Here is a 25,475-nt window from a genome sequence, read left to right on the forward strand (position 1 = left end):
TTACAGTCTATGGGTTCAGAGCATGTGACCTTTATGCTTGACCACTTTTTGGGGGGTCAGGTAATGTTTGATCAAATAATACATATGCAAAGTCGATTTTAGACGATGCTTACGTGACATTTTAGTTGACGAAAGCCTTCATTAAAACGTACATTTTTTATCATAAGACAAAAAAGGATGAACCCTGTTGCAGCATGAGAGAGCTACCTGTGAAGGCCCCAAACTGGCTCTAAATCTAAAAGATACACTCTATTTTTCTCTGACTAATGTTGTTGCCTTTAACCCACTTGAAAAGACCCATAAATGAAAACCACTTTGGGCAAATCAGAGAAGACGCAGCAGATGAACAGAAGCCGGAGAAGCTCTAATCCTTTGTAAATATCAACAAACAGAGCGGCGTTGGAGCTTTAGAGACAATTGTCCCAGGATTAGACTGTTTTATATAGACTCCCTGGAGAAATGTGCGCAAAGCCGGGCAGCAACCGATCTGCTTGTAGTTATCAGGAACAGAAGCAGCCTCATTTTCTACAGAGAACTGTTACCAAGAGTTGCCAATCCGATGCACATTATGTATCTTCAGGATTATTGTAAAGTCTTTGCATTTACATGCTGTAAGAGATATGCACATTTAAAGTGCAAAGGCTGCAGGTATGTCTCTTCTATTGTTTATTTATACTAGCAGCAGCCCCTACCACAAGGGTGATTCCAATTATGTAGAAAGTCATCAAATAAATTTCAATTTCTTAATATCAATTGTGTGTTGTGTTCAGAATGAAGCTAAAATACTCTCAGAATCATCCCCTTTTCTTGCAACAATGAAATTAACTTTCCCATGAACAAAGTATGGATATACTATTCGGTCTCAGCTTCCCCAAGTATTTCCTTGAAGAGTGCTCGAGTACCCACAGGCGTCCCAGTACCCCTGGTTGGGAAACACTGGTTTAGACTTCTACAAAACAGACTCTGAAATGCATGGGATTTTTGTCAGCATTCCAGATTTCAGTCTCAAATGGAAATGCTCCAGGATGTCTGTGAACTTGATTTATTTATTGCGCATGTTTTCTGATGGAGCTATTGAAGGTTGAGACACTGCAGAAAAAGATTTGTCATCATTTTTTGCTGACTAAAATGAGACGAAAACTAAATTTAAAGTTATTTATGTGACTAAAATGTCCAGATATTTTCAATGACTAGAGAGGCTGAAGAGATGAAATGAAGAGACAAATCATCAAAATTTCCAATGTCAGTTTGAAGTGAGTGTTTTTGCATGTCTTTATTTTGTACTGTACTATTGCGTACTGTGTCATACAAGTTTTGTATATACTCTTGTATATTCTGTGTTTGTGGTATCTTTTCTCCCCATGGGACTGCGGATAGAAATGAGCTAAATCTGGCATATTTACTGCACTAGTTGTCTGTATTATTATGCATTGTCCCCAGAGCCGGTGCTGGCCCTTTTGGGCCCCTCAGCAAAAATCCATGGGGGCCCTACAGTACTCATCATCCCCTGGTTATTCGACGAAGAGCAAATCCATTTGCGGTAAAAAACGGTTCCACTGTGCAGTAGAGCAGGGAAGAAGGGGGAGATAATGACCTCAATCGGGCCCCGCCCCTCTGTGTGAGAACCACTAACCACTAAACCACTGTGAGACTGAGATTTAGGACTACTCTATTTCCCAACTTTTTAAAATGGTAAATGGCAAATGGTCCCATTCTCTCACCTCTGGTCCCTGACCCACAGTTTGGGAACCGCTGATTTAAAACTAACTGAAACCTGCATCTGACGGTTATTTCTGTCTGACCACTGGGAATTAGCCTGTGTAGCCTAATTCGTTTTAGACTGTGCTCATTCAGAGAACCGCAGTTACTGTAAGTAACTGCGCGCATGAGAACCGTGTGGATTCGCCAAATACGCCACGGACAGTGTAACAACACCGTAGTTTGACCGAGATGCGGGGCCCTTTGCGGCTGCGGGGGCCCTACGCAACTTGCATAGTTTGCCTATAGGAAAAACCGGCTCTGATTTTCCCATTCAAATAAATGAATAAATAAAATTCAATAAAAGAGCCTTTTAAATTCACTGCCAAATAAAAGGTCTGTGAAGAAAGGCCCCATGTGAAGAACCAACATGGGGCCTTGATTAAATATGATTCTAATAAATATTATGAAAGTAAAGTTGACTAAATTAAATCATGGGTACCTGATTTTTCTTGCACAAACTGTGACATTTTTTTTATTTGGCCCAAACTCGTTTCGACATACTGAGGTGGTAAAAGCAAATTTACTTTACAACCAAAAAAAAAAGGTACCTCAGCTTTCATTTTAGATTCAGTCTAAATTTACTTTCAATTTTAGTCGACTAAAACAAGACTAAATTGAAGAGAACTATCTTGATTAAAAGTAAATGACATTTTCATCAAAAGACTAAGACTAAAACTAAATGAAAATGTTGTTAGAATTAACCCTGGTTCACACGAGGCACAACTTTAAGCGCTGATGGAGCCGAGTTAAAAGCTCTGAAAGTCAAACTAGGATAACACGTTGCTGTCTTGGATGTGGGCCGGCTGTGGGACCAGTGGGTGTTCGTCTTCAGCAGCAGCGGCATTCTGGAGAGGAGTCCTGCCGTCGCCGTGGTTACGCTCCGGACAGATCCGCCATCGCAAAAAAAAACAACGGTTCACGAGCCGCGGGGACACAGAGAAACAACAGGGAGACACTGCAGGTCAAGCTTGGGATTGACTTACACCTTTAACTGAATGAAACGATGCCTGAATTACTATTTGCAGTCGTAAAACCTCATATACCGACCCTTTAAGTTTCTCGGTCACATGGGCACAGATGAATTCTTTATGATTGCTATTCTCTTTCAAACTCACTCTTTGAAACGTAGCTTTTTTTTGGTTCAAAGGGTGAGCGAGCCACTTTGTGCATATAAACTAGACGGCAAAGTTTCTCCAAAGGCACATTCCCCCCAAAAATAAGAAGCACCACGGGGGGGCAGAGGCAGGGAGCGGTGCTGAGGAGAGGAGAGCACGACACAGAGATCTGCTTAAAGGCATGTGCAAATTCAGAAACGATACAAATGTTATAATAAAATGATCGTATTTTCCGAGAGAAACAGTTGGGCTCTTGGCAGGAAATGATATTGCCAGCTTTGTTGCTTAAAGATCTCCAAATGAGAGAAGAGGTTGCAATTAAATTTGTTGAAGGTTAAGAGAAAGAATAGGCGTATAGTTGCTTTTGTTACCATTCTTTACTTAGAACTCGAAGTAAAGTGAAAGTTTATCTTCCGCACAGCGATTTTGAGCGAGTTATTCATATGTTTATATCGTCGCGTCTCGACTATTGTAACTCGCTGGACAAATCCTCACTCAACCGCCTACAACAATGGCCTCCCTCCATTTACTGCCCGTCAGCTGTAGAACTGACTTTAAGATCTTGATGCTTGTGTTTAAATGTCTTCATGGATCTGCTCCTGAGTATCTCTCTGAGCTTTTGTCCGTTTATGCCGCAGTCAGATCAGTAAGGTCTGCGAACCAGCTGTCTCTGAACGTGCCCAGATCCCGTTTAAAGACGCGAGGAGATCGAGCGTTTAGTGTGGCTGCTCCCAAACTCCGGAACAGTCTCCCCCTAAACGTCAGAGCTGCTCCAACCGTAGAAACCTTTAAGACTGCCCTTAAAACACATCTGTTTGCATTGGCGTTTCAATTCAAACTGAGCTGTATTATAACTCTATTGTGTGTGCTTCTCTTGTTGTTTTGTGCTGTCATTTTATATTGTGCACCTGTATGTGAAGCACTTTGGGCACCTAGTGTTGTTGTAAACGTGCTATACAAATAACGTTGACATTGACATTGACATTCTATCAATAGGTAGCATTAGTGTCAAGCCTCTGGATACAATAGCACTGTTCTTTTGCTGATTATGGTAAGCAAACAGTTTTTTTATAAGGATTTATTGGGCTGGACAGTTTAGAGCAGGGATGCCCAAACTTTTTGTCTCCGAGGGCCAAAATGAAGAAGTGCCAGTGGGTCGCGGGCCAAACGCGGCGATGTCAAGCATGAAACACATATCACTGCAAATAATAGCCTAATAGTTTTCAGTAGCCTACACATGTGCATTTGATTCTATCTATGCAAATATGGCAAAAGCCTAGTCATAGCAGACCCCTCCTGGAACAGCCACCTTAACGTGGTGGAGAGGTTAGAGCGCCCGAGTGATCCTGGGAGCTCTGTTGTCAGGGGCTTCGTGTCCCTGGCAGGGTCTCCCATGGCAAACAGGTCCTAGGTGACGGGTCAGACAAAGAGCGGTTCAGAGACCAACAGGCCCGGTTAGAATCGTGAGGCCATCCTTCTGTGGGCCCACCACCTGCAGGAGGAGCCATAGGGGCTGGTGCTATGTGATTTGGGCAGCTCCAACAGCTGCCCCCACGACCCGGCAACGGACAAGTGGAAGAAAATGGATGGATGGATAGTTATAGCAAAACAAAATCAACTATTGTAGCCACATAGTGCAAAATGCAAACAATGCCACCTGTATCTGCAGCACCTACAATGACTTTACCTTTACATTTGTTAACTCAAAGAAAATGCCACATTAGATTTTAACGTGTATTTTAACGTGTGTTGTTGACGTCAACAACCTTTGCAATAAAAGTTGGAAAAATGGGAAAGTTGATGCTACAACGCTCTGTGATTGATAAATACCAAGACACAGTGTTTTCTTAACTTTGCGAAAATAGTGAAACAGCGCCCCCGATTTGATGCTGGTGGCCAAACAGCGTGCTGCATCCATTTTTACCATTGAGAATGAATGGGAGAGAGTATTAAAGGGGCTAGATGCAAGTTGGCCATTTTATACTCATTACTGCCGCCTCAGGTCATACGTATAACTGCAGCTTCTATATTACGCTTGTGCATGACAGCACTTTGGACCCGAAGTAACAGTGCAGGATTTTACAGGCAGTTGTGGTGAACAGGTCTGGGCTCATTCTACACCTTAGGACATGGCTGGAACATGTAGGCGGAGGAAAATACTTTTTTTTTTTAACTCTGTGTAGTCCCTTTAACTATAAGCAAAAGGAGGTCACCCTCTGGCGGGCCAACGTAAATTGTTCCGGCGGGCCAAATTTGGACCCACTTTGGGCACCCCCTGGTTTAGAGTAAAAGGGGTTGAAATGCAAGAAGCGACATCCGGCAAAACATCGGCCTTGGGACTCAAGACTCTCTGATCGGCGGAAACCATAACCAGCTGTGCCAAACTTGGTTGTTTTAAGTGAGTTTTCTTTTGTTTGCTTTGCACTCTGCGTAGTGTTTTTGATTATACTGTGGCAGCGTTACAGTTTGAGTTCTTGAGAGTTTACGTAACAAATTTCTCCGTTGCGAGATCAATAAAGTTCCACCCTATCTTATCTTAATGTTGTGCGGCGTGGCTTTAAATATTGACGCGCTGCAGTCAAAGTTAAAGTGGCCACACCATGAATACTGATTCGGTCAGTCCGGACGCTAAGAAGGGTTAGGACCTGGTTAGAACCTGGATGTGAAACTGTGAGGGAATACTCTGTTACAGCCGCACTTGTCGCATTAAAGCAGTTTTATGTTTGAAGAAGATTGCTCAACATATTCACTAGAAAAGGCAGAATTAAAGAGTCAAGTGCGCTGCATACGCTTGTTAGTGCGCGGCCCGGAGCAGTGATTAAAGGCCCGTCTGGCATCGGAAGGGGAAGAGGAAGAGGAGCCGAAGGAGAGCGATGCAGGCAGAGTAGATGGAGAGACAGTGAGCCTGATGTGCTGTCAGTGTCCATAGGCGCTGTGGGTATTCGACTGCAGATCCCTGGGGATTCTCCACGCCTTAATCATCGGCCAGTGGCACAGTCATGAGAGAGCGGAGCCCACAAAGAGAGCACTTTAGTTTCCACAGCTCTGGGCTCCCTGCGCTAAATATATCTGCTGCCGTCTGTGGGGAAAACACGCTGTGCACATGGAAGTCCCTGGACGCTTTGTTATGGTGTGACCACGTGGAAAAGGCGTATGTCCCCGTCTTTAATTGGATCTTTTTTTTTAATTCATGGACTAATCTCCCTCTCCCGCTTTGTGCCAAAAAAAAAACACCCCACTATTCAACAAAACATAGCTTAGCTTACAAGAAACCGTTTACTCGAGAATATAATTGTTGCAGAATGGCACTTCATGGAATGGTTTTTGATGTTTTGCTGAGATTATCTGACAAGTTAGGTTTCCAAAGGCATAATGACAGCCACTTAAGATGTCAGTCACAGAAGTCAGAATGTGGGAGGTGAAAACCAGAAAAATATTATGAAGGATTTTGGTGTTTGTACTTGAAAACGAACAAGAATACCTTGTTTTGTTATGGAATAAACGTTGTTTTTGTCCTTCAGGCTAGTTTTGTAGTTTATACAGTATATCAATGTTGCTCCTTGAAAGTTGTGAAATGGTCGATACATCCACCAATCCATTCATCCATCCATCCATCCATCCATCCACCCAATCCATCCATCCATCCACCCAATCCATTCATCCATCCATCCATCCATCCACCCAATCCATCCATCCATCCATCCATCCATCCAATCAGTCCGTCCATCCATCCACCCATGCATTCAATCAGTCCATCCATCCACCCATGCATTCAATCAGTCCATCCACCAATCCATTCATCCATCCATCCAATCAGTCCGTCCATCCATCCATCCATCCATCCATCCAATCAGTCCGTCCATCCATCCACCCATGCATTCAATCAGTCCATCCACCAATCCATTCATCCATCCATCCAATCAGTCCGTCCATCCATCCATCCATCCATCCTCCATCCATCCAATCAGTCCGTCCATCCATCCATCCATCCATCCATCCATCCATCCAATCCATTCATCCATCCATCCACCCAATCCATTCATCCATCCATCCATCCATCCATCCATCCATCCATCCATCCAATCAGTCCGTCCATCCATCCGTCCGTCCATCCATCCAAACACCCACCGATCCATCCATCCATCCATCCATCCATCCATCCATCCATCCACCCAATCCATTCATCCATCCATCCATCCATCCATCCATCCCTTCCTGGCTGTAAGCGAAACCAAAGCAAAAGAAAGAAACCTAGTCCAGAATAAAACCCTTGTTGCTGTGGAGCAAGAGGAACAGCATCACCACTATGACACACACACACACTGCTTGAGTGAAAAAAAAAAGTCACCAACTTGATTTAACAAACTGTTCTGATCTGGGGTTGCTGCAGTTGGTCAAATCTAGGTTCAGCAACTCTATGTGCCCAAAGAATAAGCTGACAACCTGAACATCCTGAATGACAAGGTTGTTCCATCATTAGATTTCTTCTTCCCTGATGATTTGTAAACACAATTAAAAAACTGCACTTCTTTCTCTGTGTTGCCATATCATCTTGTCGTCTAACTGTCCTGGGTGTACTCTGCGTAAGTGCCACTGTTACTCAAGCATCCTCAGAGCATAAGCAGCTCTCTGTTTTGATTTCGCAAAAGCAGCTTATTAGGGGAAACGGCCTTGCGCTTCACTCTCCGGGTCGGTGGTCTGCATTTTGAAGCCCGTCCCTGGGGTTTGCTCCTCTGTCCGGTGTGAGAACTCGAAGCAGCCCCGGGGGAGGTGAGCTCGCATTCAGGAGCCACAAAGGCACATTCATCCGCCTCAATGCATGTTCCCGACCGGCGGCCACAGTCCCACCGCCGCGCAGATACCACTCAACCGGTCTTGGTATGCACAAGATTATCCCCCAAAGAAACGTCCCGGGACACAAAAGACAAAATACACTTACATAAAAACAAGATACGTAACATATTAAGGGGGAGGGCTTTGGTGGCTTCTGGATTTTCTTGTTTTCTTGGAGCAGGATAAGAGAGTGAAACACAAAAATGGTGCAAGAAGCCTGAATGTTTCAAGTAATTTGGAGAGAAAAGGGCCTAAACCTGCCTACAGAGATGTTGGATCATGTTTTATAACTCTACACAATGTCTCTGTGTATGGAAAAGACACACTGCTGGACTTGGAGCGCATTCCACTGGCAACAGCACTGCAAAAAGTAAATAACTAGATCAGATAAACATCTAAATTTGAGCATAATAATCCAATTTTTAGTTCTTGGGCATTTGTCCTAGATTATTTCACATGTTCAGAGATGTTTCTGACTCGTTTTGATACATTTCGTCCTTATTTCAGGTAATTTTCTTTGCCAATGGGGTAAGAAAATTGGTCTTATCTCATCGGCAATTTTACTTTCTTATTTCAAGCGAGATTTACCTTAGAACTGGTCTGAAATGTCCACAAACAAGCAAAGTAAACTTGGTCCGATCAGGAAAAGTGTCAAACAAGAAACATTTCCTCAATTCAAGTCATTTAAGCCAATGCTTGATATTCACTTTTTGCAGTGAGAGGGTAATAACCAAGGTTAAAATCAAAATACAAGCCACCGTTTTTGTGAATCACACGCGAAGGCTTTGAACTGTTACAGGGCAGCCTCAACAAGAAATCAAAACTCATTCAAATCAATGTGAATGGCAGCGCAGCTCCCATTATTGAGGCCGTACGGTGTCATTCAATCTGATCAAGCCGAGGGAACGGCATGATTTTCTGCGGCTCCAGAGCTTTGTCAAATAGGACTTTAATTGCTTTCCTTGATAGTCCACCTTATGATCGATGACGGAACAGGCCAAACTCATTCCAAGAAAGAATATAGACTTACAGGAAGTCAGGCACCAGCCGGGGAAGAGAATAGAAACGGACGGCGTCTTTGCAAATGACCATATATGGTTATGTTTGAAGCAGGCAGCCACTTTAACAAACGCTGAATTATGAATATATTTTTTTCTGCTAAATAATGATACAGAGACATGGAAAGGAGTAAAGTGGTTCAACAGGCCATAGATGCTTGAATAAACGGACAATGCTAACCAGGAAGGAACTGATGCTAACGAGTGCCATTTTTTCGCTTCTACCGAAAAATTTGCGGTGACAAAACATCCCTATGAACCCGATTTTTGCTCGACTTTATTGACGTGTGATGAATATGTGAATTGTCAGCTTGAAAACAGCTATAAAGAGTGAAAGATGTGATTCCCATGAGAGGTTTCCACCCCCCTTGGCTAGATGAAAACGTCTAGGCCAAGGGGGATGGAAGGACATGTTGCCGTTGAATTTCAGAATATAATCAGCTACAAACTCGTGCTAACTTGACTAATGTAAACACTACGTCAGAACAAACACGGGGACACAGAGTTGTGAGAGGATTACGGAAGATATTTGTGTGGATATTAGTTTCACCTTGGAAGAGGAAACTATCGCTGTATTTGGATCATGTAGATTTCTGAGGCTGCAGTTCTGACAGTAAATTGTGAGTTCCATCTGTATTTTTTCCCCCACATAAATGCACTGTTTATAAGTATTTCTTAATGTAAATACTGTATTTATTACTTGAAACCCTGTGAAGTCATGGTCCTGTGAGGGCTCCGCTCCGCACACAAACCGTACACAAAACTGTGCTCGGTGTGAGTCACAGTTTGCAAGAAAACTGTACGAATGAATATGTGCCGAAGCCGTTCAGCAGTCAGCATGAGCCCGGCATTGTGCTTTGTGCAAAACAGCAAGTAACCAGTTGTTTTTGTCTCTTTTTTGTTGTTGTAAGGAGTAGGTGATGACAGAGTAAACTGATCTTTTGTTTACAGAAAAAAAAAATCTCGAACAAGAATAAGGAATGATTTAAAATATGGGGCATGACTGGGTGGCTGAGAGCTCAAACAGATAACGTGATGAAATGTGTCGGGTACTCTGGGACTGACCACAAAGACATGGCTGCTGTTCTGTGCCAGCAAAACCACAATCAGGCAGGCGAGGTGGGTAACATGTCTGGCCCGAGGACACAACAACAGTGTGTTAAGTCAGTGAAGAATTGGTTTATTTTGGGAAATATAGACGCTCCAATTTAACTATAGTCAGAATCAGACCGTCTGCCTTTGAGCTTCTATAGAGTTCAGGAAGGAATGTTACAAATTCACTGTAGCCATGGAAATCCGCCATGTTTGTGGATACTAGCAAGCATTTTTCATAGGCTGTATCCGAATGTCCACACTATTCCCTAACCCCTCATTCACTACATAGGCCCGCACTATATAGTCGACTATATAGTCACTGATTCTGTTGGCGATTCGGACACAAGCCACTACTTTCTCCGCGCTGCAGATATGTTTTTTTAAATTATTTTTATCTGAATTTATTTATTGTTACAAACGTTTATTTTATGAAACAGAACGACTGTCTTGGCACTTTTACAGGTGTTTTATTTGTCATTTAAATTAAAATTAAAACTATCATCACAAGAAAAGGAAGAAAAAAAAACATCACCCCAGCGTTAGCTTAAAGACGTGTCGAAAGTAGGTCAGAGCCCGGTGTCCGAAGCACCAGCAGATTGAGTGACTACATCTGCTAAAAGTTTGCTAAACTCGGGAATAAAGTATTTCTGTGATAAAGACCAACCAAACTCAGAGACAGTGGAATATTTATGGATTAATACGAGTCAGATACGCTTTTACTTCACATGGATTTTACATGAATGGCTTGGATTATTCGAGAGAAAGCTGTCGGTCATTTAACAGCTCCAGCTAAAGGTTAGCAGCTAACGTTAGCATCTTTTCACCGTAACCGTTTATATTTTGGTCGTTTATTCATGAGAAACACAAACACACGACTGAAACAGCTGATTCACTTCAGTCGTGTTGTTTAGTTCAAAGACCTGTCTCTGTCAGGCTCTTCTCCGACTCTCGCAATGCATTGTGGTCTATATTGACCCGTTTAGTGACCATCGATGCTCACTACTTTTCCAGATGCATTGCGGGAAATTTCGAGTGCACTACTTTTTTCTCTCTGGACATTCGGACACCCCTACAAAACTACAAAATGGCGCGAGCACTATATAGTCACTATATAGTCACTATATAGGGAATAGTGTGGACATTCGGATACAGCCAGAGATTAGCTAAAAACAGTACAAAAAGTGGAAACGCTGTGGAACATCTCTGTTAGCTCCGAGTCACTACTGGTAAAAACATCTACCTCACTGGAGTGTCCAAGTGTTTTAATGTGAACAAAAACTCCAGTATTTCACCCTTAAAAATCTCCATTAGTTTATTCTTGCTGCTAATCTCATGATGTTTAGCGATACGACATCATGATCCTAAACTCTGTACCCGAGAAGTGTTTACGGATAAAGTTCTCATTGATATTCTAGACATTTACTGTACGTATAGGTCAATATCGCATGCCTCATTTATCATTTCCAAATGGAGTGAAATCATGAAAACAATCTTAATGAACCTATGGCTGGCGCTACAGAGTGGATCTTTCCCTCGTACACAATGTAATATAAAACTGTGCTTTAGCCACATGCAGTACACAGCACCATCCCACACAGATGACGTCAAGATCTGCAAGAATGGAATATATTACATGTATTCAGAATATAGATCTTCTAAAGGGGAGGTTTGACTTCATTCTGCATCACAATGTCAATGCTTGTCTTGAGGCATTGTTGAAGAAATGATAATTGCATTCGGCAAAGATTCAAGATTCAATTTTCTCTTTGTCTGAGTCTATTCTGTGTGGAGTTTGCATGTTCTTCTTAATATAGGTTCGGTCTGAGTGCTTCCCCAACCACTAAAAAACAAGCACAAATCATCCCTTCTGGGGCTAATCCCCTGAAAACATGATCCTGAACCTCAGCGGGACTGTCCTAGCATAATAAAGGTCACATGAATAAACACAATATGCCGGATTACTACAATGCGGGCGAAAGAAAGAGACGTAAAAGAGATGTTTTTTGATGAAGAGAAAAAGGCTCAAGTGAAACGTGAAACTGAGCACAATCTCCAGAGGTCGCTGTTCTTCCTCTCTCGCTAATTTCCCAATAAGGATTAACAATGTCTCACACAAACAAGTTCAAGAAAACATCACGGACAATGTGATACTGATCAGAAGTCACTGGCTACGTGTTAAAAACATTACGTTGAATGTAAATACTTGACTGTGTTCACTGAGGTCGGACTTTTTGATCTCAGAGCTAACGGCTAGTATCGAAAAATAACACCACTGAAATAAAGATAGGACCATTATTTCTTGAGTGGCTCGTTCAAAATCTTGGTGCTATTATGGTTTCTATCAAGTGTTAGCCGTTAGCCTCAACTCAAAAACACTCCTCCGGTGAATTCCTTGCTCCTGACGTGATGTTTTTAAAAGAATAGGCCACCGTTTTAAATGACTGAGATATGTTCTTACCTTAGCTTAGACGAGTTGATGCGTAGCTGTCTGGTCTTTACGCATGTGCTCAGTCATGTTGACAGAGCACAAACAGTGTTAGCATGTAGCTTCTCCTCCTCTCCTCTATGACGCCAAACAGAGGTGATTTTCTAAGCGGATAAAAAGGGGAACTATATTGCAAGGCGTAGTAATATCATAGGAGCACTGCGACTTTACAGCACGGAAAACGTCGAAGTGCTCCTGGTGTTATTACGCCTTGCAATATAGTTCCCCTTTGTATCCGCTTAGAAAATCGACATGTTGTAATTTTGTGTGTAAATCTTGTAAAGGCTCATGTAACCGCATTTAAATAGGGAAAACATGGAAGAGTTTGGTCACTTCTAACTTCACCTCTGTTTGGATCCATAGAGGAGAGGAGGAGAGGCTAAATGCTAACGCTGTCTGTGCTCAGTTTACGTGACTGAGGGCACGCGTGAAGACCAGACAGCTACGGTTCAACTCGTCTAAGCTCAGGTAAGAACATATCTCAGTATTTAAAAACATGATGCTGTGACTGTCCATCTTGAGCTATGTTTTTGGACAAGACACTGTTGCTATCTCATGGGGAAATAACGGAACAGGAAGATCAGCGCCTCCTGAGGATCCACTCGGAAGTCACGTGACACTCGTGTGCGTATAGCCCATTATTTTAGCCAACTCTTTTATCATGAGTCCAAGAAATGGAACCCACTTGATTATCTCGTCTTCAAGGAATAGGCCACCGTTTTTACATACTGAGATATGTTCTTACCTAACCTTAGATGAGTTAATATATGCAGCCTCTCCCACATGTCATATAGCTCCAAAAAAGCTCAAGATAGAAGCTCACTTCCGTCAATAACCTTTAGGAGTTACTGCGCGGACGTTGTGCTCCTCGTATCATTACGCCTCACAATATAGTCCCCCTTTTTATCTGCTTATAAAATCGACATGTTACATTTCTGTGTAAATATACTTCGCTTGAAAACACTTCACATAACTTTATTTAAATAGGGAACACGTGGAAGAGCTTGGTAGCTTCTATCGTGAGCTTTTTTGGAGCTATATGACATGTGGGAGAGGCTGCGTATGTGCTCCGTTTGCCTGGCAGAGCGCACGGACAAAGACCAGACGGGGATATATTAACTCGGCTAAAGTGAGGTAAGAGCATATCTCAGTATGTAAAAACGGTGGCCTATTCCTTTAAAAACATGACGCTGTGACCGTTCATCATTAACCCACTGCCTGCCATGTAATCTTGAGCAATGTTTTTGGACAAGACACTGTTGGTATCTCATGGGGAAATAACGGAACAGGAAGATCAGCGCCTCCTGAGGATCCACTCGGAAGTCACGTGATGCTCGTGTGCGTATAGCCCATTATTTTAGCACAAAACAACACCGTTTTGAGTATTCTCATCTTGCATGTGCAGCGCTTTGGAAGCTTGTTGTTTGTTTTGTGCTAAAGATGAAGTGGGAACAAGTAGCTTCTGCACAGGCAAGAGAACAAACTTGAGCTGCCTCTGTTATTTCAGTTAATTAAACAGTTTATTTGCATTTTCTTTTTCTCTAGCTATATCTTTTATATTCATGTGTCCTTTCATGAATCTGTCTTTTCCGTTTTAAATATAGCTACAGCGCAGTTCCGAGTGTTTGCACATGCACCGTACACCAATGTGGTCAAATAAACCAAACTATTTACAGAAGTGGTGAAACGCCCCAAAATAAACGACAGAACCTTGTGTAACTTTGAGCTCTCTCTTTTTTTTTTTTTTTTGCAGCTGAATCACATGCACCGTTCGAGAACCACAGACAGAGAAAAATCAAGCGCTCGCAGTGTGAAGCCGCGCGGCACAGGCAGGCAGGCGTTAGGGAAAAACCCAGCTCATTCTGATTCTGCCGATGTCCCGTTCACATTAACACTGGGCAGGAGTCGCGGTGCCTCAATGACTTCCTGTCACTCCGCTCGGGGGTCGCTGGAAAGCCCGGGTAAAGGGAATGGAAGACCCTGCTCCTCATGCCATGAATCATATACAATACGATATCCATCCAATGATAGCAATATTGCCTTTAAAAAGCAAAGATATTTAACTCAGAGCTGTCAGAGTGATTAGCCTCCCTTTCCAAAGCCGAAAGTCCATATTCTGATCATTTTAAAGCTCAAATTACCATCACTAGGCCCTTTTCATTAAATCTGGATGCCCCATTTTGCAAAACTAAAGCGATATTTTGTGGTCTTAACTACTTCTATGTAAAGCGTTCGATGCCTGCACGCAGAACTTGACTCTTTCTCACATCTTCAGACAAGTTTCTTCATCCTATTGTCAAATATCGACTCTTCCAACATGGTCAGAGCTTTGCGGACACTCAGCGTCACACTCAGCTCAGCAACTGACTCTGAAGCAGCAACAATATCAACCTACGCAGGAGGCACATGGATGAGTGAGGTGTCTTGGCTAATGGCACATGTGGCAGGAATACAGGGACGAGATGTGAGGTATGAAAATAAGATTTGGTCATGAATAATGTGGGATGTTTGATTTGAAAAAACTTGAATGGTTTTGTGTTTTGAATATTTGTAAATACTGTGCATGTAGAAACTGTTTAGAGAGTTGGACTTAAAGTAAAGGACGGGAAATTGTCTAGATCGAAATAGTAAGTACTGTTAAAAAGAAGAAGGGACGAGGAACTGCTTGGGTGTTTGTATAACAACAAGGGGCAGGAAGCATGACATTGATCTTCTGCTCCTTTTAATTCAAACTTGCTTGGCAGTTTTGTTGTGACTGTTTGAATGAAATAGCCTAAATAACAAAGGATTTACAATGCCGTGGGACTGTTACCTGCTATTTGCCGTCACATATGTTTGATATGGACAATATCTAACTGGTTAGGGCCAGGAGTTGGAACACGCTTAAGATTAGGAACAGGAAAACAATGAAGGTTAAAGGAACAGGCCACCGTTTTTACACACTGAGACATGTTCTTGCCTGAGCTTAGATGAGTTGATACGTACCTGTCTGATCTTTGTAAGCTCAGTCACACTCCAAACGGGGTGAAGTTAGAAGCGACCAAGCTATTCCATGGGCACACGGACCAGACAGGTACGCATCAACTCGTCTAAGCTCAGCTAAGAATATATCTCAGTATGGAAAGACTGTGGCCTGTTCCTTTAAGGTTTGAAAAAATATTTGGATTAGGTTAGGAAAAGGTTAGGGTTAGATTTATATAGCAATGTATAACTAATCGTTTATTTTATCTCTCAAACCAATTCTACAGTAAGTGCATAAATTGAACAAACAAGACAAAAAAAGTGGAGTGAACCCTTGGCCCTTTTTACTCATTATCATAAAGAGACGGCAAAATAGCAAAAAGAGTTTGTAGCCATCGAACGGTTCTATAGATACTGCCCACAAATAAATGAAATGGAAATCGCATATTGGGCACTGAGCATCTTTCAGAATCAGAATCGGAATAGTTTTTATTGCCATGGTTTGAGAACAGGTTCACAAACTGGGAATTTGTCTTGGTGCTGACGTGCAACATAAAACATTTCCGAACTTATCACACCATCTACATCTAAGTTAGTTCTGTGACCGGCCAATTTTCGGACTTATCAAAAGTCCAGGGGCCGAATCTCCCAATCGTGGCCCAAAAGCAAAGCCCGGCGTTCTCCATATCACATCTTTCCTAATAAGGTGGTTGGGGCATCCCTTTAGAACATGCTGCAGTAATTGACTGTATTTTTGGGGCCCTTTATCAGATAGTTGTGTTATAGTATTTCCCCAAAATCATCTCGGGGCCAGACAGGGACTGGGACTGAAAAACAGCCCTGGACTCTGACCAGCCTGGCCCAAATTAGCGTAATTGTGACACTTCCACAAATACATATTTTTACCTCTTACCACCCGCCTAAACCAAATGCATTCTGTCCTATTTTGGCTGTGTAACACCTCATTTGAAAGCTAAGACCCACAAAACTGACCCTTTTCCTCGTGCAGTTGCTGTGTTGTTGTTGTTTTTTTTGTCTTTGTCTTTTTTTTTCTTTTTTGTTACATTTTTGTTGAGTTTTTGTCACATTTTTGTTGAGTTTTTGTTACATTTTTGTTGACTTTTTCTCACATTTTTGTCGAATTTTTGTCACATTTTTGTTGAATTTTTGTCACATTTTTGTTGAATTTATGTCACACATTTTTGTTGAATTTTTGTCACATTTTTGTCGAATTTTTGTTGCATTTTTGTCACATTTTTGTTGAGTTTTTGTCACATTTTTGTTGAGTTTTTGTCACATTTTTGTTGACTTTTTGTTGCATTTTTGTCACATTTTTGTCGAATTTTTGTTGCATTTTTGTCACATTTTTGTTGAGTTTTTGTCACATTTTTGTTGAGTTTTTGTCACATTTTTGTTGACTTTTTGTTGCATTTTTGTCACATTTTTGTCGAATTTTTGTTGCATTTTTGTCACATTTTTGTTGAATTTTTGTCACATTTTTGTTGAATTTTTGTCACATTTTTGTTGAATTTTTAATTATTTTTTCTATCATTTTTTGTTGTGTTTTTTTGTCCGTGTTTTTCCTCATGTTTTCATCCTCTTTTTCTCGCTATTTTGATGCTTTTCTTTTTAGCTTTTAGATTTGGGTAAAGCTCGGTTGAGGCGGGACCGGTGGCCCTCGAGCCAGTGGCCCTTCTGTGCTCTTCCAGAATGGACATATGGCCAGTCCGCTCCTGTGTTACAGTATTCCCCAAAATCATCTCGGGGCCAGAGGTTCCAGGCTGGAGGGGCTGGATTTTCCCCCAGGGCCTGACGTTGCCCATACCCCTGATCTACAGAGCCCTTCATCCACAAATGTGCCCACATGAGGCCAAAGCAACCTGGCTGATAAACACTTGCAGTGCAGACAACTCTACAGGATTGTCATTTTGTCAGAAACTTTTCTCTCTTTTTTTGCCAAGGGCTCCTACAGCTAATGCAGAGGTGATGACATTAGGACACAAAGTTATTCGATCTGCTCCCCTGCACCAAACGCACGCAGGCAACAGCACCGCACATCAAACCCAACAAAAGCCATCTTTCGTGACACTTTCCCTCTGATATAATCTCTCACTCAAAAATCACAGTGAGACGATTACGCACGAGCACAAAACAACACTTTTCATCAGGTTTTGGCGAAGTGTCACAAAACGGGGCGCTCCAAAGACAATGCCAAACCACTACACCAAAAAAACGACAAAATGCGTAAAGAACTTCTTCCACTCACCGACTCCGATCTTCTCGTCCTCCGTCGGCGTCCACATGATGCGTCCAAAAAATCCCAAATCCCTCAGAGAGCACCAGGCTGTGTCCCCCGCTCCCGGACGCGTCTCCTCATCCACGGAGTGCCAACCAGCGGGGTGGAATCAAGTAAATGTTTCCAAAAAAAAGAAGAAGCCACGAGGAAAGTTGACACAAATCGCTGGTTGTAGCTTGTTGATCGAACTCCGGCCTTAAATCGCGTGGAGTTTTCGAGAGACCAGTTGGGGGGGGGGGGGGGGGGGGGATTTGTTGGGATCTCCGGACAGCGTTTGTGATGCGCCCGTGCCCCGTCGTCAGTGCACCTCGCGAATCGCTGCGAAAAAAACGCCTGGTGGCATCCTCCTCCTCCTCCTCCTCCTCCTCCTCCTCCTCCTCCTCTACTCCGAAGTCTTTCAGCCGGCAGAGGATGAGCGCGAGCGAGCGCCCGAGCTGTCCATTCCGAGGCTGCACCGTCCGCGCGATCACTCCATAACGCGATTCACGACGCGCTCTGGGCAACCCCTCTTCGGAATACGCGATAGATGTTCTCCTCCTTCCTCCTTCCTCCTCCTCCTCCTCTCGCCGTCGCAGATCTGTCAAACTTGGAGGAAGGGAATTGGAGGAGTCGGTTCTTTTGAGAGGTTTGTGTGTGGACAGAGTCGTGCGCAGCAGCAGCAGCAGCAGCAGCACTGGGGCAGGCGGGCTTCAGCTGCAGATTAACGGTGGATCAGGCGAATGAGAAAAGCCCCACAGATGGAGAGGGATGCGCGGCCAAAGGGAGAGGGAGGGAGTCGGGGTTTATGTGTGACAGGAGCGTGGAGGAGCCCTCAATAGTCCGCTGTGTTGTGTGACTTGGGGGGGGGGGGTAGCAAGTCAACACATGAAGCCGATACTGGAGATTTATAAATTGGAAAGGGAGTTTGCTTGTTAACCCCTTAACTCCCACCTGAACCGAGCACATTTTCTCCAGTTTGGCTTTACCCCAGTCCAAAAGCTTCTGGAAAAGAGGTGTGAAAATAGCAACAAAATTGAGACGAAAACAATGATGGAAATGTGGCAAAAAAGTGACGAAAAATTGATTAAAAAAAGTGGCAAAAATGTCACAAGAAATTGACAAAAAATTGACAAAAATGTGACAAAAATGTGATAAAAATTAGACAAAAAAATGCAAAAATGTGACAAAAAAATAACCAAAATTTAATCAAAATGTGACAAAAAAATTGCAAAAATGTGACAAAAAAATGACCAAAATTTAGTCAAAATGTGACAAAAAAATTGCAAAAATGTGACAAAAAAATGACCAAAATTCAATCAAAATGTGACAAAAAAAATTACAAACAATGTGACAAAAATGTGATGAAAAATTGATGAAAAAATGTGACAAAAAATGACTAAAATGTGACAAAAAATGACCAAAAAAATGACCAAAAAGTTCCAAAAATGAGTTGAACACCCAACAAAAAAATGATGGAAAAAAAATCGGATGACGTGAGGAAAAAGATCCTCTCGGTTCAGGTGGGAGATAAGAGGTTAATAATAAACATGTAGGGGGGGGAATGTGGTTGTTAAAGTGAAATGTACAGTAAGTGTTACAGCAAGCTTTGTGGGGGCTGGGGTAGGCCATGCTCAACACATCTCATTCAAAATCTGCATAAATAGGCTGTATATACAGTAGCTATAGAAATCACCATCATCATAATATTTGGCCTACAAAGAGGAGATTTTAAAGGTACATTACGCAACTTTTTATGGGGAAAAAAAGTTGTTTTTTATGCGTATATGACCCAGCGGCGAATGGTTTTACTTTCTTTCCTGGATCAATTGTTTGGAAGGTTTTCACTGCTGATGGAACCTCTCACCAGACAGACTTCAAAAGAATTGTGACCGGACACTAACCTGGCTATATCACAAGTTATATGAATTTAGTCTGGGGACCGCCAGTTCATTTTCTAGTAGAAGAGGTGTGGTTTACGATGGTCCGTAGCCGTTTATTGAGCGCTACGAATGTCTATTATGCGTCTGCACGAGGCCACAGCCAATCGTATCATCGTATCAGACGACGTATGACGAACCCGCTGTAAACTTTCGAGCTATACTATTTAGAACACGGCCTAAAGCTTGATCAAAATATGGCGTCGCTGCCAGGGGCGGACTGGCCATATGTCCATTCTGGAAGAGCACAGAAGGGTCACTGGCTCTAGGGCCACCGGTCCCGCCTCAACCGAGCTTTACCCAAATCTAAAAGCTAAAAAGAAAAGCACAAATCCCTGAGTATGTCAAAAAAAAAAAGTAAGTCTCAAGCCCATTCCTGTGCGGAGTTAGGATATTTTAACTAAATAACCAGTTTACTCATTCCAGCCACTAGGGGGCAATTTGAATAAATACAACATTATTCCACAGGTGTCCAGCAGAGGGCACTTACATAAGAGATCAGAATAACACATTATAACCACGTGGTAAATGAAGCTGACCACCACAGTGTGGAGAGAATGAATAATGACAGTACTTTGAGAAACTTGTGACACAGGCTTGTAAAGCACAAGTGTAAGAAGTTCTTACTTTGGTCACATTACATAATGATGTTTTATTTGAAAATAAAAATAAATGGAAATTAAAACAAGGTGTAAAGACTTGATTACTATTTTTTCAAACCACTACAGTGAAACAAATATGAGCCTGAATCAAGTGCTGATCTTGTGGATATAGTAGTGGGGGCGACTGTGCAGGCGAGTCATCTCTACTTCACTATGAGGCATTTTGGTCTGGGTCATACAATTCTATGTAATAACCCGGTCCGGCCCCCATCACAGTCAGGAACAATAATGTGGCCCCCAGAGAAAAAAGTCTGAGGACCCCTGGTGTAAACAATCTAAACTGGTCCCTGTTAAATATCCACTTCTTTAAAAGAACAATGAAAGCTAATCAGCTACGTGATAGGCTAACTCATGAACATAAAACACACAATTTGAAGATTTTACCAAAACATTGTTAACTGAAAAGTTGTTGTTTTTGTTTTTAGTTCCGTTAGCATTTGGACGCTACGGTCCGTAATCACCGCTCACCACATGCAGCTAATTATCCTCGGCTCATTGTGCTTTTAAACTCTTGAAATATTTCTAAAAGTCTACAGAGATTTTTAATGGAAGCGGGGTTTTTGTCGTGCTCCACTGAGAAAGCAGACGACTTCCTTTTAAAAACACACATGAGAAAACATTTCCATTCTCAAAAGCGACTCTGTGATTATAATAAAGACAACAAGAATACAGATGAGTGTCAGGCTTTTGATAACAAGGTAAACCCTTCACGTCGAAATCAGTATATCAGCCTGTTGCTAAAAGAACATCACGACAGCTCATCCAAACTTTAAACTATGTTCTTTATAGTTAAAAAGAAACATAGGTGTTGTTTTAGCCTTTGTTGACTTCAAGGTAATGGTGGCACAGTCGATCATCGTTCGCCCTTTAACCAAAACGATGTCTTGTGCCCTTGAGCAACACACCTTTCTCTAATTGTCCGAGCCCGACAAAGTGGAGACGGAATGTGAAATAAGTATTGCATTCAGGGGCGGACTGGGATTGAAAAACAGCCCTGGACTCTGACCAGCCTGGCCCAAATTAGCGTGAATGTGCACTTCCACAAATACATATTTTAACCTTTTACCACCCGCCTTAACATTAACAAGTGCATTTTCCCCAGTTCGGCTTTTTATTATTATTATTTTGATTGGCATCAGCAAAAAGAACAGGAAAGGTGGTCGTAGAAACAGAAGCAAAATCATTAATATGAATAATAAATAATAGTGGCCCCAAAATTGAACCTTGTGGCACACCATACTCCACGGAATTCCTTTTAGATTCATGTTTTTTTATACTGGGCTTTACCCAAATCTAAAAGCTTCTCGACTGGAGAGCAGCAATGTAACGCCTCATTTGAAAGCTAAGGCCTACAAAAGTGATGGGAACTTTTCGTCACGTCGCCACATTTTTGTTATATTTTTGTTTTTTTAATTATTTTTTCTATCATTTTTTGAACGTGTTTTTTTCTCATGTTTTTGTTGACTTTTCATCCTCTTTTTCTCGCTATTTTGATGCTTTTCTTTTTAGCTTTTAGATTCGGGTAAAGCTCGGTTGAGGCGGGACCGGTGGCCCTAGAGCCGGTGGCCCCTCTGTGCTCTTCCAGCATGGACATATGGCCAGTCCGCCCCTGATTGCATTCATATTATTGAGCACGTTTTTGAAAGCAAATGGAAGAAAGAAAAAAAAACACCACAAAAAACTCAAACGGTTCAGGTCAAGGTCTGCTCGCCGCGGAAAGAAGAGGAAGCATCGCCCAGACGAGACTAACGCGTGACTCTGAAGAGACAAACAGAGTGAGTGTTGTGTAAGAGATGTTTACAGCAATACAACAAGAAAAATAATTAGTCAGACCATTTGTTTTTCAAGATCAAGTGTGTATGCTCCAGAGAAGACATGACCTTGCTGACGAGAATACTATACACAAGCTCGTTTCTCTCTGGTGGAGCAGCCAAAACATCAGCTCAGTATTGCACAAACTTCCCATATATATAAAAAGATATACAGCATTGCTTTGTTGGTGAACCTCTCCTGAATAGAGTTTTACTGCTGACAGTTTGTGGCTTTGCTTTGATTTTGAAACGTTTCAGTACCGCCATCTAGTGGTAGCTTTATCCCAAGTGTTGCACGTCAGCGTTGCATGTGATAAGTCATCAGATCCCCAAAGATCTTCCCCTTCTGGTTCAGTCCATCATCAAACTGGGATAATATCACATTTACAAAACCGCACAGGCACAGGCAAAGCCAAACGGACCTCACTTTGTAAATGAATCGAAGCCGTTCTTGAAAACCGGGGCGGACTGGGACTGAAAAACAGCCCTGGACTCTGACCAGCCTGGCCCAAATTAGCGTAATTGTGACACTTCCACAAATACATATTTTAACCTCTTACCACCCGCCTAAACCAAATGCATTCTGTCCTCTTTTGGCTCATTTGAAAGCTAAGACCCACAAAACTGACCTTTTTCTTCACGCTGTTACTGTGTTGTGTCACCTTTTGTATGTTTTTTTTTTCTTTCTTTTTTTTTGGTCACATTTTTGTTGAATTTTTGTCACATTTTTGTCACATCTTTGTTGAATTTGAGTTTTTTTTTGTCCGTGTTTATCTCATATTTTCATCCTCGCTATTTTGATGCTTTTCTTTTTAGCTTTTAGATTTGGGTAAAGCTCGGTTGAGGCGGCACTGGTGGCCCTAGAGCCAGTGGCCCTTCTGTGCTCTTCTAGAATGGACATATGGCCAGTCCGCCCCTGCTTGAAAACGATAAAGAATGTGAGGAACCAAAAAGCAGTAAAGTCTACAATGCAGCCTGTGATTGGAAGTGTGTTTCCCTGTATTATCTTTATTATTACGATGATGATTATACTGTTGTCAGTGTTGGACGAGTTACTTAAAAAATTTAATATTTTCTATATTAGTTATTACAGTTAATACATATTACAGTTTCAAAAATGTAGCGGAGTTACACTACTTTGAGTTACTTTTGGAAAAAATATTAAGTGAAAATAGTAATAATGCAAACGTGCAAAAGAGTTGTGCAGGATTTCCTTTGTCTTTTTATTTAGTTTTGTTTTGAGGACATTAATGACACACAGCAGATATTATACCAGTGTCCAACTTCATCTGGTGCCGCATTTTATTTTCGTTCTGCACTTGTAACTCGAGTTACTTGAAATGTAATGACTAATAAAGTATTATGTAGGGCTGAAACGACTAATCGATTAATCGACGACTAATCGATTATTGAAATAGTCGACAACTATTTTAGTAATCGATTAATCGTTTTCTGGTTCACACAGATTAAAATGGAGCAAAAATGACATAAAAATTTAGTATTTTTGGTGAAAACCTACTTTGATTTTATATTTAGGGTCTGTCGTGTTTTGTACATTGTAAATTTCATTAATAGAGCCTTCAAAAAACATGGTATATATCTGCATTTTAAAATAATTTCCCCCTCTTTTTTTTTTTTTTTTTTACAGTTTTTTTTGTTTTTGTATTCTGTGTTTTATTGTCCTGGCTCCTTTAATTCTCTGTATATTTATTTGTATGCTTCTAATTATTCCTGTTGCACTTTTATTTTTACTGTATTAAGACATCAAATTTCCCATTCACGTGAAACAATTTATCATCTGAAAAGACAATTTTTTTTCTTGTGAATCTGAAAGCCAAGATAATGATCACATCAATACAGTCATATAGTTGTGACGTTAGGATACGTCAGTGGATGTAAAAAATAAAGAGGACTTAAAACTTTAAAACTCATGTATGGTAGTCAAGAGCAATCTCCATGGAGACGAGTCCCGCTCCCAGACCCAGTCCACCACTATTAAACACAGTCCTGCTGATTTTGAAGTCTTTAAAAGTTTAGGTCTGCTGTAAATTGCATTTGTTGGCCATAATATAAATACAGCTTCTACACATTAAGGCTGCGTGTGTATTCATAACAATGCAAAACTTCTATTATTTGTATTAGTTCATCAATACCAGTCAAAACACTGCCATTAGGCTAAAAATCTACCATTCTAACCCTTGTGGGCCAGTCCAAGAGGCCGAGCACATCGGCCTTCCATCTGACCGAGAGAATGACACATTTTTTGGCAACAGAGCAGAAAACAAAAACTCATTTTATCCCTGTTTGGGCACTTCCTGAACCCTCTGTTTAAAAGAACGATAGAAATATGCCCATCGACTGCACAGAAAGATCACAAGAAAACACGTCACCAAAAACACTGATATTATTCAACTTTTATTGAGGAGCTTTGGAAAAAGCTCAATTCAAGCAACGTTACACAATTTACTTATGTACAAATATGGCTGCAGTTTAGATCTGACCTAAATTTGATCATTTATTATTCTAATAGGAGAAAAATAGAAACTTTACAAAAATGAAACGTCAAGATCCAGCAAAATAAAGGAAAACATTTTACATAAAACTGTACACGCTTTTCAGTATTTTACATTCAAGATACAAGCTCTGGTTTTTATTCATTACTCAAGTCCAACTCTTAATATGGAAATACAAAGAGGTACTGCGTTCACAACTTGCCTGATTGTTGACAAGTAGAAAAACAAAGCCCTGGTGTCGCAATAAGTCACATCCAAACACTCGATACAGAGAAATAAAAGGGCTGAAATGCCATTCCTGCAGCATGTTAATTTACTTCCTGTGAGAAATTCAAAGGCTTTGAAACCAAAAGCCTAGGGGAAAATGAGCACAATGCCCTCTAGTGGCAAAAAAAGAGCTTCTTCAAAATGTCCTGATGTGTGGCCATGGTAACACATTATGAAAAGGTAAGAAGAAAAGAAAAGGAAAGAACCATGTGAACAGCGTATGTTTGATCCGGGGGCAAGTTGGAATCTACATAGGTGGTCTGCTTTAATGTCCCCTCCTCTTCCCCCCTCACGCTGCCCTTGTGATGCGTTCAAAGACAGAAGGGAAATAATCATCTTAGCAAAGTTAACAAGTTAAACGTCGGAACTCCAGGGGCGGACTGGGACTGAAAAACAGCCCTGGACTCTGACCAGCCTGGCCCAAATTAGCGTAAATGTGCCATTTACCGCCCGCCTTAACGGAGCGCATTTACTCCAGTTCGGCTTTACCCAAATCTTAAAGCTTCTCGGCTAGAGAGCGACAATGTAAGGCCTCGTTTGAAAGCCGAGGCCTGCAAAGTGATTGTAACTTTTTGTCAAGTCGCCATATTTTTTGTCATAGTTTTGTTGTTTCTTCATTACTTTTTGTGGCATTTTCTTGTGTTTTTGTCACTTTTATGTCACATTTTTTTGTTATGGTTTTGTCACGTTTTTGTCGACCTT

The 25,475-nt window shown here is 41.6% G+C and overlaps 1 protein-coding gene across 2 annotated transcripts in view; it reads right to left on the bottom strand.

Annotated features, from left to right (window-relative positions):
- The window catches only part of dock3 (dedicator of cytokinesis 3), a 310,416-nt gene extending 292,627 nt beyond the window's left edge, over positions 1 to 17,789 (bottom strand). For both annotated transcript variants that reach the window (XM_079579371.1, XM_079579370.1), the window contains exon 1: positions 17,575 to 17,789. In XM_079579371.1, the coding sequence (XP_079435497.1) occupies positions 17,575 to 17,611 (37 nt within the window). In that variant the 5' untranslated portion in view covers positions 17,612 to 17,789. The remainder of the gene's footprint in view (positions 1 to 17,574) is intronic.
- Between the last annotated feature and the right edge of the window lie 7,686 nt (positions 17,790 to 25,475).

Source organism: Gobius niger, assembly GCF_951799975.1.
Source record: "Gobius niger genome assembly, chromosome: 20".
In the NCBI taxonomy this organism is placed as follows: domain Eukaryota; kingdom Metazoa; phylum Chordata; class Actinopteri; order Gobiiformes; family Gobiidae; genus Gobius; species Gobius niger.